At 39.9% G+C, this 15,652-nt stretch overlaps 1 protein-coding gene across 8 annotated transcripts in view; it reads left to right on the top strand.

Annotated features, from left to right (window-relative positions):
• NTRK2 (neurotrophic receptor tyrosine kinase 2) overlaps positions 1–15,652 on the top strand; it is a 348,034-nt gene that overhangs the window by 274,240 nt on the left and 58,142 nt on the right. For all 8 annotated transcript variants that reach the window (XM_077248960.1, XM_077248958.1, XM_077248956.1 and 5 more), the window contains one exon: positions 1,323–1,511. In XM_077248960.1, the coding sequence (XP_077105075.1) occupies positions 1,323–1,511 (189 nt within the window). The remainder of the gene's footprint in view (positions 1–1,322; positions 1,512–15,652) is intronic.

Here is a 15,652-nt window from a genome sequence, read left to right as displayed (position 1 = left end):
CACTACTCATCACTAATCACAAACTTTATTAAAAATTCCAACATAGTAACTTTATAATTTGTACACTGGCCACTGGATTTTTTTACACTCATACTTTCTGTAAATTCATATCATCAGAGGCAGAATTACAATGAGCGATAACACCTCTATACACAGCTGATATGACATGATCTACCATTTACAGTAGTGTCATGGTCCCAATGGCAGGGAATTTAGCAACACAACATGGGCAAAAACAGGACGAGCTCTAGGGTGATGGAACCTGAGCTGACCGCGATCCTGAACCTCAACACTCAACTAACAGTAGCCGGGGAACGTTCCTGGGGGGCCCCTAGACGTCTCGCGCCAGCCGGAGATCTAGCTTCCCCTATCAGAAGAATAACAGACCTATCTTGCCTCCAGAGAAATATTCCCACAGAAATAGCAGCCCCCCACATATAATGACGGTGAAATGAGAGGAAGGCACAAATGTAGTTATGAAAACAGATTCAGCAAAATGAGGCCCGCTTAAGCTAGATAGCAGAGGATACAAAAGGTGAACTGCGCGGTCAGCTTAAAAACCCTTCAAAATACCATCCTGAAATTACTTGAACTCATGTGCCAACTCATGGTACATGAGTGGTAATTTCAGCCCACTAGAGCAACCAGCAGCAGAGAATTACATATCTGCAAGCTGGACTAAAAAACATGAAAGCAATCATGAAACAGGGAAATCCAGACTTAGCTTGTCTTGAAGGCCTAGGAGCAGGTAACAGAGACACACTGATACATTGATAGCCGGCAAGGGAATGACAGGAAAGCCAAGTTAAATAGGAAACACCCAGCCTCTGATGGACAGGTGGAAACCAGAGACCGCAACCCACCAAAGTCACCCAGTACCAGTTGTAACCACCAGAGGGAGCCCTAAAACAGAATCCACAACACAGTAGCCAATGTAACACTTGACCTTGCTGATTTGCAGAGGTTCATTATATTCTTCAATACAAAAGATAGGGTTGGTGTCTATTCATTGTGGCTATGTACTGTACATGTGTTGTTTCCTGAAACAACCAGAAGTTAGAGTCCAAAAAATCCCCAGTGGCCAGTGTGAGAATTTCAAGACTTCCATTTTTTGTTTTTAGCACAGATTTTAATAGTTAAAAAAAAATTAAATTTTGTTTTAAGAATACATTGAAGATAAAAACCTAATTTAGACACATTTCTAATGGCAGCTTCCCTTTAATGCAATATAAAAGCAGCCCAGAAAATGGTATCTGAGAGTATTGTTCTGCAAACATCTTAACTATGTGACAAAAAATAACAAAACTCACTTTTAATTCCAGGTCCTTCCTCTGTGATTAGCAATGACGATGACTCAGCCAGCCCTCTTCATCATATCTCCAATGGCAGCAACACACCATCTTCCTCAGAAGGTGGCCCTGATGCAGTTATCATTGGTATGACAAAGATTCCTGTCATTGAAAACCCACAATATTTTGGAATTACAAACAGTCATCTAAAGCCTGATACATGTAAGTTCAATGCTTTGATTTCTTTTTCAATGAACTGTCTGACAAAGATAACATGTCTAGGCATAAAGATCGATATGATGTGTGGTATGTCACAGAAAATATCTAGAATTGAGAGTCCTCAGTGGTTGATACCTTTTAATGGCTAACTGAAAAGATGGTAACAAATTGCAAGCTTTCGAGACTACACAGGTCTCTTCATCAGGCATAGACTAAAAGAAATTCTGGAGAATCACATATTTATGCACAACATAGCACAGAAAAAAAACAAAACATGGATAAGACAGGTGACATGAAGCAGAATTACCATGAGTGATAAACAGTTATGTCCATAAATATTGGACCAGTTCTTAGATAAGGAATGTTTTATTGTCCTCTGATTGGGGTCTGGTTCTGTTGTGATGACCCCACATGGTCAGAGGGGCAAGTTCCTTAGTTCCTTATTTGATGTAAAAAGACATAAATCCATGCGGCACATTCATTCCTGCACTAAGAGTGGTATGTCACAAGCATTGTATGTCTTTGTCATTTTAGAATTAATCATGCAATGCCTCATCTTAATATTAAAATCCATTTCGTTATCTAAATTTGTCCAAAGTTTTTTGCTGATTTGTTTTGAGATACTGCATATCTTAAATGCTACTCAGGGTTCCTCTGCCTGAGTATCCCACTACCCTCTTGGCAGTACTTGGCAAACATACGTGAATTACTATGTACAGACATAGGCAGCATATTATTCGTTTATCAATCTAACCAGCTCATTCTTATATAAATTTGTGAGTGAGGATAATGTCACATTTGAATGTAGCTGAAAAGTAACCCTGGAGTTGATTACTTTTGGACCCTTGGCGGCTGAGTCCGACAGTAATGCTACTATTTTTTTAGAGAATTCTGCTTTTCTACTTACGAGCCAATAAAAATATTTAGTCTCATAAAGGTACTAACAAAACTTAAAAATAAATTAAAATACCATTTTTAAAAAAGTTTAAAAAAATCACAGAACACTGTTTTGCTTTAAAACATAGATATTATGTAAAAATGAAAATAAACTGAAAAAATACACATAATTGTTATCGTTGCACCTGAGACAACCCGCACTGTAACACTGTCATCTTACTTATCACATACAGTGAACGCGTGGAAAATAAAAATAAAAAGATGCCCTTACATGGCTCCATGATCAAGTAAAAAAACTACTGCAGAAAATTGTGATGCAAACACAAATTATGTTTTGTAGAGTATAGTTTTTCTTTTGTGTAAAAGTACTGTAGTAAAACATAAAACATATTATTATTATTATTTATTTATATAGCACCATTGATTCCATGGTGCTGTACATGAGAAGGGGTTATATACAAGTTACAGATATCACTTACAGTAAACAAACTAACAATGACAGACTGATACAGAGGGGTGAGGACCCTGCCCTTGCGGGCTTACATTCTGCAGGATTATGGGGAAGGAGACAGTAGGTTGGGGGTTGCAGGAGTTCCGGTGTAGGTGAGGCGGTGAATCTGGTATCTTTATAATCCTACTGACCAAAAGAATAAAGATGTCTTATCACTTAAAAAAAACACGCGACCAGTCACAAGACCGCGACGTCATCGCAGGTCCTACACTCACTGCATTCTTAGGAACGGAGGCTGCCGGTTGCACCGCTGAGGTCCAGGGGCCGCCCGAGGGTGAGTATATCCATATTTTTGATTTTTATTCTTTATTTTTTACATGAATATGGATCCCAGGGCCTGAAGGAGAGTCTCCTCTCCTCCAGACCCTGGGAACCATACGCACCGCACACGCCGAAGATGACTGGGAACTTATAGGAACTTCCGATTCCGATTTCCGATATCACAAAAACATCAGAACTCGGTATCGGAATGCTCAACACTAGATATGAAGCATATGGGGAGGACTTTTTCAGCATTGTATAGCCTATATACCCATATTAATAATTTAGAAAGGTCAAATTTGGTGACAAATTTCCTTTAAGTAACATTGTAATCCACAGAGTGTCTACTCACTGACAGAAGTCATGCTATCCAATTATTTTGTAACTAATAACAAGGTTGAAAATAATCAAATGCAAAAACTTTTCAGTTAAGTTCCCACAATGAGTTTTTGAAGTTTTTTTCATTGCGCCAAAAAAGCAGCATCTTACAGTTCCAGCAAAGTGGATGGGGTTTATAGAAATCTAATGTGCACTTTACGTGCTTTAATTCTGGAATATCTCAATTTGTCTTCTGGGTATGCAGAGTTTTATATTGATTTTTCTCATAGAATTGATTAACATGAATAAAATCCACAGGTTTGGCTCATTTGTGCAGCACAAATGCATCAAAACTACATGCAATCCATATGTGACTGTATCAATAAAGTTTAGTCAAAACCAAATACCACGAGGTATCAAAAACAAAGCAGCTTTATTTAAAACATAACAAACCAACAAGAGACAAAAAACGCAGCATCAAAAACACGATAAAAATGCATGTAGAAAACACAATAAAACATGCAGTGAAAAAAATGCAAGCAGCCAATAATACCAAATAGGTGCAAAAATGTTGCAAACAATCAGCCACATTAAAAAAAAAAAAAAAAAACTGATCGTGGGAACGTAACCTTAGCACCACAAATAAACAGAACTACCCTGATTTTTGAATTACTGTAGGGAATTGTTTGCATTTTAACAACCTCTAAGACAGTTGGAAGATAAATGTATTTCCTAAATATACACTGACAAGGTTAATGAGCTTTGGCATCACTTGATAACATCATTACTAAGCGTATTCTTATTATTTTTCAGAAAACCTTTTAGAGCGTCCCAATACACAGCCAAAAGATTTATTTCTGCATAAAGCACCCACAGCAGACAGATTTACTGCCGGGGAGAGGTTCCATATTAAAGATACAGTCACAAAACAAAGTGTTTCAGTGACATAATGGAGCACACATTGCACTAAATCTGATTGCACTTAGATTGCAGTTTCTATTGTTCTTAGATAAATACATGGCTTTCAGCATAAAAGTTATTGTTAGAAAACTCTGGTTGAAATGTTTAAGAGCAGTTATGCAATACATCCTTTCCCACACCCATGCCAATATACACACACACAAGCTACATATAGTTTAAAGGGGTAGTCCACTACCTGACAACCCCTTCTTAATACATTAGCTGTCCATCATAAAATAAAACATCAGCTGAGCTATTAAGAAGACGATGTCCAGAGGAGCATTGTGGCTTTAAGTCTCCTCATCTCGGCATGCTTAGCATGTCGATCTCCGCAAGGAGAAACGATACTTCCTGGATAACAGTAGTGGACAAGCACTTTAATGGGGTGAGTACTGTGTTTTATGCTTAGTAAACTACAGACTCTCTAGCCTAGAGCTGCCCATAGACATTCTAGATTTTTTACAGATCCTGTCATGTGTTGTAGATTTGTGATCACTCTAATACCTATGGACACAGTTAAGCTGTCTATTAATGGGACATATGAGTATAACCCATGTTTTTTTCAGTCAATCAGCTTTTGTGACTGGGAGCACCACTTTCCCACATAACATAGGGAGCTCTTTCAGATTGATCTTGTGTATGGTTTATAATGTATGGTGTATGATGCATAGCTTAAATGATTTAGTCACAGTTGGGTGCAATTTTTTGCAATGGGAATATTTCACCCCCTAGGGTGCTTTTATGTTATTACTATGGACAGGGGATAGAATGGTCAAAATAGTCTTACCTGTATGCCTCATAGCTGCGGTACAGTTGTTGAGAAATAGAGTTTCAATTCTTCATGTTAACGATTTCTTCCAGGCTCTGGGGTGTGCGTTGCCTGGAACATAACTCTGCCTTCTCTCTTCATTATCATACCACCCCACTCCCATCAGCGCCACAGTGCCATGTGATGTGCATTTGTTGTGCCGGAATCCCTTCCCTGCGCTCTGCCCTTGCACAGTTATTGGTACTATTTTCGCCATTCTAGTGTCTTTTTGGTCTTCTGCGCAGGTAAGTCACTGCAACTTCAGCTCCAGTGACCTCCGGCATGCGCAGCGATAAGGTGGTCTCCACGTTTCCTTGCTCCCTGCATGGTCATCGTTAGGAGGAAGGAATTGGGGAGACCACCTTATCGTTGTGCAGGCCAGAGTTCACATGAGCGGAAGTCACAGTGACTCCCCCACGGCTACACAAAAGACCAATGAAGACACTGCCCATAGAAGGACTGGAAAGGTACCCACATCCGTGCAAGTGAAGGGCACAGGCATGGGATTCCAGCACCACAACTGCATGTCACATGGCACTGTGACACTGATGGGAGTGGGGTGGTATGACAATGAAGACAGGAGGCAGAGCTTTCTTCCAGGCACCGCATGCCCCGGAGCCTGGAAGAAAACATTAACTTAAAAGATTAAAACTCTATTTCTCAACAACTAGATAGCAGCTATGAGGCATACAGGTAAGACTATTTTAATCATTCTATTACCTATATGCCTATAGAAATAACTTAAAAGGTAAAAGAGTCCCAGCGGGTGACACATTTTCTTTAAAGGGAACCTGTCAGCAGATTTTGGCGCTATAAGGTGTGGCCACTGCCTTTCAGGGCTTATCTACAGTATTCTGCTGTATAATGCTGTAGATAAGCCCCCAGTCTGACCTGCAAGTGAAGAAAAATAAGTTATATTATACTCACCCGGGGGCGGTCTGGTCCGATGGGTGTCGCAGGTCCGGGTCCGGTACCTCCCATCTTCTTGCGATGTCGCCCTCCTGCGTCTTCATCACTCCCCGGCATTGGCAGTCCTGCGCAGGTATACTTCTCTGCCCTGTTGAGGGCAGAGCAAAGTACTGCAGTGCACAGGTGCTGGGCCTCTCTGACCTTTCCCGGCGCCTGCGCACTGCAGTACTTTACTCTGCCCTCAACATGGCAGAGAAGTACGCCTGCATGGGAGCACGATACCAGGGAGCGATGAAGAAGCAGTAGAGCGGCGTTGCAAGATGGGAGACGCCAGACCCGGACCTGCGACACCCATCGGACCAGACAGCCCCCCGGGTGAGTATAATATAACTTATTTTTCTTCACTTGCAGGTCGGACCGGGGCCTTATCTACAGCATTACAGAATGCTGTAGATAAGCCCTGAAAGGCAGTGGCCGTACCTTATAGTTGCAAAATCTGGTGACAGGTTCCCTTTAAGTAAATTGCTGCATTTTGGGAAAAAAATAATTTTTACAGTTTTTTTTCCCTCCAAATTGCTGGCTGCAGAATGAGTTAAAAGGGTGGTTCGAAAAAGAATAAAATTTATTCATAAATGTCTATTATAATAATCTAATCATTTTCTAAAGTATTTCAATTACTAATTCCCTACTATTCCCTCGCTACTATATGTTCCTGCTTTTTTTCTTCCGTTTTGATGGTTTATTTTACAATCCCCAGTGTATGCCAGAATATTCAAAGGTAATGTTATGAATGACATTAATTTCAGGGGTTGGGCTAGTCCCTGCTATATTGAGCATGCGTCGATTGTCAATTCCGCCACATGTTCAATATGCACTCCCTGCTCACTGTGTGAAGTTCCTTTTCAACACACAATGACGGTGTAACATCTGTGCTGGTCCCTGTCCCTTTTGTACTTCCTTCAGCTGCTAGGTGGTGCTGCACCTTTGTTGCGGGTGATGTGTGACAGCATCTGTCCAATTTTATTCCTAGGACTTTTGGTGCCACTATATCAGGGTGCTATAAGGTTAATTGTCTGCTTTTTGATTACTCCTTTCTGAGAGCCTTGGGAGGGGCGGTCTGCTATTTAAACACCTGGGTCTCTAACTTCCACTGTCAGTCAATTAGTTTTTGCTACCTGACTTGTGCTCTTGTCCTTGCTCCCTGGAATTGCCTGGGTTCTGACTGGTGCCTTCACCTCTGTGACATGATGCATGCCATTCAGTTAGAATGGAAGATCAAGGAACCCTTGTCCTAGAACTAAGTGCAGGTCTAGGAGTAGGAACCTGCAGACGTCAGACACGCATTTATCAGACTTTTATCCTGTGGATTTTCCATAAATACCTGTGATGATAAGAATATTCCTAGTAGGTCCCTTTCTTGACTGGAATGAACTTACCTCATTTAGATGACAACTTATGACTGAGCACATTAGTTTGTTGCTCACTTTGAGTAAAAGTACATTTTTCAACTAAACAATTCCCAAACCTGCACAACCTCTATTTTAGATATTTATTTCCCTGGGGCATTATGATAAATGGTGTATTATCTAGGACAAACACGCTCTTTCCAATTTAGTACAATTACTCAGCACAGCTATTTAACTTTGGCTCAATTACATAAATCATGTGCCTAATATTGCAACCAATAAAACATTTGGCTTTCAACAGTTTTTTACCATTAGAGGAGGTAAAGCTCGGTAAGACAAATTTATTACATACCACCCAGGTTACTATACACATATAATTAATAATGACAATTAGATTAGAAAGTAATATACAGTAGACTAAAAATGTTTGCCTAGCTAAATTAAGAACACAAATATTATGTGTAGTATCTATGGCGTAATATATTCATATATATTTATATATACAATTAACTTTATATATTCTTGTCTAAATATATACAACCCCTGGCAAAAATTATGAAATCACCGGCCTTGGAGGATGTTCATTCAGTTGTTTAATTTTGTAGAAAAAAAGCAGATCACAGACATGGCACAAAACTAAAGTCATTTCAAATGGCAACTTTCTGGCTTTAAGAAACACTAAAAGAAATCAAGAACAGAAAATGTGGTAGTCAGTAATGGTTACTTTTTAACTACGCATAGGGTAAAAATTATGGAATCACTCAATTCTGAGGAAAAAAAATTGGAATCACCCTGTAAATTTTCATACCCCAAAATAACACCTGCATCAAATTAGATCTGCTCTTTAGTCTGCATATAAAAAGGATTGGTCACACCTTGGAGAGCTGTTGCACCAAGTGGACTGACATGAATCATGGCTACAACACGAGAGAGGCCAATGCAAAAGTCTAGAAAAATATTACAAATTGATAGTCCTAAATGGTTGATACCTTTTAATGGCTAACTGAAAAATGGTAAGAGATAACAAGCTTTCGAGACTACTCATGTCTCTTCATCAGGCAAGGTATAACACAAAATCTGAACAGTCACATATTTATGCACAACAGGACACAGGAATAATGCAATAGATAATACAAGTGATGTGAAGCAGAACTATCAGTATGAGAAGGGGAGTAACAGTTGTGGTCGCAAATATTGGAACAGTTTATAGATAAGGAGCATGAAAGTTTATTGTCCTGTGTTTGAGGTCTAGTCCCTGGTTGTGATGCCCAAAATGGTCAGGGGAGCACATTTCTTAGTAGATGTAGAAAGACATGGGTCCATGCGAAACATTCATTCCTGTTCTGAGTGTGCCAAAGGTTGTCATAAGTTTGTACTCCCAAATGTTTCTCTCTCTCTGAGATTTGAAGTTACCTTTTAATACAAGTAATTTCATGTCCATGGTGCTGTGATAAGGGAAACAAAAATGTTTGCCACAAGCATATCTATTCTTTTTTCTCTTATTGCGTGGAGATGAAAATTCATCCTTGTTCTAAGTTTTTCCCTGTCTCCCCCACATACTGACCTCTACTGGCTAATACTGTACAAATACATTTATTTTTCCTGTACAGAAAAGTCTATACACCCCTGTTAAGATGCCAAGATTTTGTCATGTAAAAAATCGTACCAAGAAGAAAAATGGTTGGAACTTTTTTCACCATTAATGTCACCCCATAATCTGTACAAATCCATTGAGAAACAAACTGAAATCATTTTGAGGGAAGAAATGAAAGTAGCAAAACTAAGATAATGTAGTTGCATAAGTGTGAGCACTTTCTTATAATTGGGGATATGGTTGTGTTCAGAATTAGCCAATCACATTTAAACTCATATTAAATAGTGAGTACACAGCTGCTGTCATTTGAAGTGATTAACCCCATATATAATTCAGTCATTCTAGGAAGGATTTTACTGACATTTTCATAATTGCATTTTACTGCAAGAGCTATGACCCGTAACAGATTACAACACAGCAAAGGGATCGCATTGTTGAAAGTTATCAGTCAGGAAAGAGGTACAAATACAATTTCCAAGACATTAGATATGGAACTCTGTTAATAAAAAAAGTATTTAATCCTTAATAATTTAATTGTCTTTAAATCCAAAAGGGCATTAGCAGATTGTTTTCATGGGGGGCATGTACTTATTCTCCCCATATGATGCTGATCAATCGTATTAAGGCAGCAACATTTAGGGAACAGTGTGTGAAATGTCACATTACAAATTCTTCTATCAGAACTCTTGAACTCTTCCTCTACTAGCAATGTCAACTCTGCTGTCCTGCCCCTCCCCCACACTGCCTGTCCAGAGATGTGTCAGTATAACACTTATGTCAAATTGTACTCTCTATATGGTGAGAACAGGGTTACCATTAAATTTCACTCAAAAGTAACCTGTCTCTTGTAAACTGCTCCTTTGTGAGACATAATGACACTCTCCTCTGATCTCAATGCAGAGCCATGACAAGTTTAGCACAAAAAGTAGAAATGTGATGCTTACATTTTGATGTGTCAGCTCCATACAGATAATATGGGAGGAGAGGAAGTAAAACAGAGCTAACAGTACTATGAAAGGAGGAGAGCTGAAGGGTTTGTAATGTGACACAGTTAAACTCAGCTGCACTGCCCCTCCTCTCACATTGACTCATGCAGGAGGTTATATCAGGAGATCAGGGCCGCTAGTCATACACCTCACACAGTAAGAAACCGGTTTTAAGCTATTGTGGGGGGTGTGCTCTTCTTTCCTTTGAGTGTTGCTGCCAGCTTATGATTGGTCTCCATCATACAGGGAAAAGAAGTACACGCCCTCAGTGAAAATTTTGTGATGACATCCACTTGGACTTAATGAAAATTAACTCATTGGGGTTAAATACTTTGATTGCTGATATCTCAGCAATGTTGAGGTGACTTTACAAAAATAACTAAATGTTTTGTTACACTCTGCAACCACTATTACATCCTGTGTCTAAATCAATAGGAAAAATTTGTAAAGGTCCTCTTTAAATTGCATAATGATGTAATCTTTGCATGTGAATGAGCATTAAAGTAAAATCTAAAAGTACGTCTTTGAAATAGTACATAAAAATGACTCCAGACTGTTCGAAAAGGATGGAAAATTCTATTTTTGTAAAATAGCATTCATTTTTTTTTTTTTAAATCCTCAGTGAGATCAATTTAGATTACATAAATTTATAGTTCATCATTACAGCATTCTGAAAACTTTTCATTCAGGTTACTTTTAGATTTTTCGAAGGTCAAGAATAGCAGCAGAACACAGAAACACTTCAAGATGTGGTCCACTTTTAACTCTAGAGCACAAAGTATCAAAATGGAAAATCAAAGATTAGCTTTTTCACTATGACTAGCAAACTAAACTCTCTAAGGCACATGGAATGAAACAGTCATATTAGAATTGCCACTCACTCGTTGTTGGTAATGAAGCCATCAACCCTCTAATAGTTATCTCGCATGTTACATTTAGGGAAGCAATCAATTCAAAAGGGTCTTGTGAAGTCATCCTCCTACTTATAGTGCAAGAACATGATTAAAGATCCTTTAAAATTGGCCTTCACTGAGACAACTTATTCATCGTTCGCTTCCTTTTCCTATCCTTAGGATTTTATATTGACAACAACATATGGTAATCATGTGTGCTGCTGTAGATTTCAATAGGATGGCTCTACAGTGAAACCACCATGGCTACAATTAGGAGAATTGCAAGCTATAATCACATGGCATTGATTGCAGTGACTATATTGTTGCCTAGCTTTTTGAATAGTGTTGATGGGTTTTGTTTTGTTTTTTTCTTTAACAAACTTAAAACCGTCCACCTTCGTGAACTTTAGAAGACATACAATTATGGCCAGGACTATAAAGAGCTCTGTCTTATAGAACAATAAGCTGGAGACACAACGACTCTTATGACTCCAAATGAGTGAAAGGAGTCATATAGTCATTTGATTAAATGGAACAAAATTTCGGAAGCCACCCACTTTTAGGTAATGACCTATATCTCAATAGGACTTCTGCCCCATTAACTACAGAATGACCAGACATATCAGTGGGAAAGGGGGATGGGTAGATTACAAGTACTGCTATAAGTGAATTCTAAATTACATCACTTATTAAAGCTAAAAGAGTTTGCTATCAAGATAAACACATCTATATCATTGCTAGGTCAAGACTGTTTCTTCCTAATAAGTTCATTTATGATGTAGGGCTTCAGATAAAAAGTACTTTCAAGACCATATCTACATATAGCATGACGTTTCAGGTTTGACTACACAAAATCTAAATTCTATTTCCTATAAAACTGATAGGTGCGAGAATGCTACTGCTGAATGACTTAGGAAATAGTGAACGGTAGTCATAAGATTATGTCAAATCTATATAGTAAAAAAAATAGTATAGTAAAAAAATGCAACTCATTTTAAGGGTTTCTAAACCCTTTCTTTAAGCAATATCTTTTCCAATAAATGCCTTCTAATCTTGCATCCTTCCACTCCCCCTTTTGCCAAACAACAGACAGTTCTCCAGAGTTGCCGCACCCACCTGCATGGGTTCCTCAGATGACTCAGTCCCGATTTCTCTTGGCCCCGGACCTCACACACCTTGGTGCGTCTACCTATGTCTCTGGCGAAAACGACGATCAACCCAGATTGCCAAAGATATGGCCGCCTCAAAAGAGACTGGAGTCTCATACATGGCTAAAGCATCCTTCACACTTACTGTAAGCCCCTCACAGAATAGGCTACTTGTTTCCTAGGTCATCCAGCAGTAGCGGCAGTTAATGTTGCCTTATTTTCTTTCCTTTAGTATTTAGACAGCTTCCTATTTGAGAAAACTGAAGACAAAAAAGGGAGCATACCATCCTATTAATGTATAAATGGTTTATCAATGCATTTTGCAAATTCCAGATGCCTTGGAGGACATACTTTTTTTTCACAAGGTTACTTCATTAACGTCCATTAACGTTTTTTGATGAACCTGACGTATGGATTAAAAATGGACTTTCTGACTATGTGCATTGCTCCTCTTCTTGTGAACTCGGTGATTGCTGAGAATATGTGCACCATTGTAACTAGAATCTCCAGTGTTCCCAACACATCTAGATGTTACCCTATTTACTATGCCAAGGAAATCCAGGATATTACCCTATCTCCCAGAAAGGCAGATCAAGGGAACTCAACATGCTCAAGTAGCCAAATTTTCAAGGGTTCATTTAAATAGTTAACAGGTATAATCCACCTCACCTTGGTTGAAGCCAACTCCTGGGCCAAAGACTGCATAATAAATAGAAAATTATCCAGTCGATTCTAATTAAAAAATATTTCAAAAACTTGTATTCCATATTGTAGACAATGGCACTCACAATAAACTTGGAAAAAACTGAAAAAAAAACCCCAGAAACTACATCATATTTCGATTTATTATGAGTGCCAATTTTTACTATGTGGAATAAAAGTTTTTTAAATATTTTAATCAAGGATCAGCCAGAAAATGTGCTATTCATCACTTACACAGTTCAGCACTATATACATTATATAGCTATACATTTATATCAACATAAAGATATATTATTATATATATATTTATATTCCCCGTGTATACTCGTGTATAAGCTGATCCGAGTATAAGCTGAGGCACCTAATTTTGCCACGAAAAACTGGAAAAACGTATTGACTTGACTATAAGCCGGGTATGCATGGCCCCCTCATCCCTATCCTGGTATGAATGGCTCCTTAACCCTATCCTGGTATGCATGGCCTCTTCATCCCTATCCTGGTATGCATGATCCCCTCATCCCCATGCTGGTATGCATGGTTCATCATCTCTTTCCTTTTATGCAAGACCCCCTCATCCCCATATTTGTATGCATGGCCATCTCATCCCCATCCTTGTATGCATGGCTCCTCATCCCCATCCTTGTATGCATGGCCATCTCATCCCTATACTTGTATGAATGACCATCTCATTCCTATCCTTGTATGCATGGCCATCTCATCCCCATCCTGATATGCATGGTTCCGCATCCCCATCCTTGTATGCATGGCCATCTCATCCCTATCCTGGAATGCATGGTTCCTCATCCCTATCATTGTATGCATGACTCCATGAGAAAAGCATAAAAAATACGTAAATAAACCATCCTACTTACCTTCCTTGTGAACCCTTGCAGCATCTTGTTCTGTTGTCAGCAGCTTGAGCAGCCATGTGATCATGTGTCCCCACTCATTAAGGGAATGAATATTCACTTCACTACACGCCTATGGGAGTGGAGAGAGGTGGATATTCATAACATATTCAAGTAGCGCAAACCCGTGATCACCCAACAGGTGCTGGAAGCTGGCGGCTACGGCTGACACTGTGCGCTATAACAGAAATGAATATTCACTGCCAGTTCAGTGAATATCCGTTTGTCTTTGGGAGCGGGCACAGGACTTAGCCGCAGCCACCGGCTCCTGCCTCTTGTGACCCACTGCTCCGCTGCTCCCCCTCCCCCGCTGTCTTCTGGGACAATGACTCAAGTATAAGCCGAAAGGGGCGCTTTCAGCACAAAAAATGTTACAGAGCCACTTCTTAGTTACCCTGGCTGTGTGTTTGGGATCATTGTCATGCTGGAAGACCCAGCTGCGAACCATCTTCAGTGCTCTTACTGAGGGAAGGAGGTTGTTGGTCAAAATCTTGCGACACATGACCCCATCCATCCTTCCTTCAATCCGTTGGAGTCATCCTGTCCTTGTCACAGAAAAACACCCCCAAAGAATAATGTTTCCCCCACAATGCGTCACGGTTGGGATGGTGATCTTGGGGTTGTACTCATCCTTCTTCTTCCTCCACACACGGCAAGTGGAGGTGATACCAAAAAGTTCTATTTAGGTCTTATCTGACCACATGACCTTCTCCCAGGTTTGGATAACTTTTTATCTTAATAATAAAGACCCTCATTTAAAAAACTGCATTTTCTGTTTGCTTGTGTTATCTTTATCCAATATTTAACCCCTTCCCGACATTTGACGTACTATCCCGTCGAGGTGGGGTGGGCCCGTATGACCGCCGACGGGATAGTACGTCATAGCCGATCGGCCGCGCTCACGGGGGGAGCGCGGCCGATCGCGGCCGGGTGTCGGCTGCATATCGCAGCTGACATCCGGCACTATGTGCCAGGAGCGGTCACGGACCGCCCCCGGCACATTAACCCCTGGCACACCGCGATCAAACATGATCGCGATGTGCCGGCGATGCAGGGAAGCATCGCGCAGGGAGAGGGCTCCCTGCGGGCTTCCCTGAGCCCCCCCGCAGCAACGCGATGTGATCGCGTTGCTGCGAGGGTCTTACCTCCCTCCCTGCCTGCTCCAGACCCGGATCCAAGATGGCCGCGGATCCGGGTCCTGCAGGGAGGGAGGTGGCTTCACAGACGCCTGCTCAGAGCAGGCACTGTGAAGCAGCCTGTACTTCTCGCAGATCGGTGATCTGTCAGAGTGCTATGCAAACTGGCAGATCACCGATCTGTATTGTCCCCCCCTGGGGCAAAGTAAAAAAGTAAAAAAAAAAATTTCCAAATGTGTAAAAAAAAATAAAAAAAAATATTCCAAAATAATGAAAAAAAAAAAAAAATATTATTCCCATAAATACATTTCTTTATCTAAATTAAAAAAAAAAACAATAAAAGTACACATATTTAGTATCGCCACGTCCGTAACGACCCAACCTATAAAACTGCCACACTAGTTAACCCCTTCAGTAAACACCGTAAGAAAAAAAAAAAAAAAACGAGGCAAAAAACAACGCTTTATTACCATACCGCCGAACAAAAAGTGGAATAACACGCGATCAAAAAGACTGATATAAATATCCATGGTACCGCTGAAAACGTCATCTTGTCCCGCAAAAAACAAGCCGCCATACAGCATCATCAGCAAAAAAATAAAAAAGTTATAGTCCTGAGAATAAAGCGATACCAAAATAATTATTTTTTCTATAAAATAGTTTTTATCGTATAAAAGCGCCAAAACATAAAAAAAATGATATAAATG

This window comes from Ranitomeya variabilis, chromosome 1, assembly GCF_051348905.1.
Source record: "Ranitomeya variabilis isolate aRanVar5 chromosome 1, aRanVar5.hap1, whole genome shotgun sequence".
Taxonomy (NCBI): domain Eukaryota; kingdom Metazoa; phylum Chordata; class Amphibia; order Anura; family Dendrobatidae; genus Ranitomeya; species Ranitomeya variabilis.
This window is presented reverse-complemented; position numbering and strand designations above follow the sequence as displayed.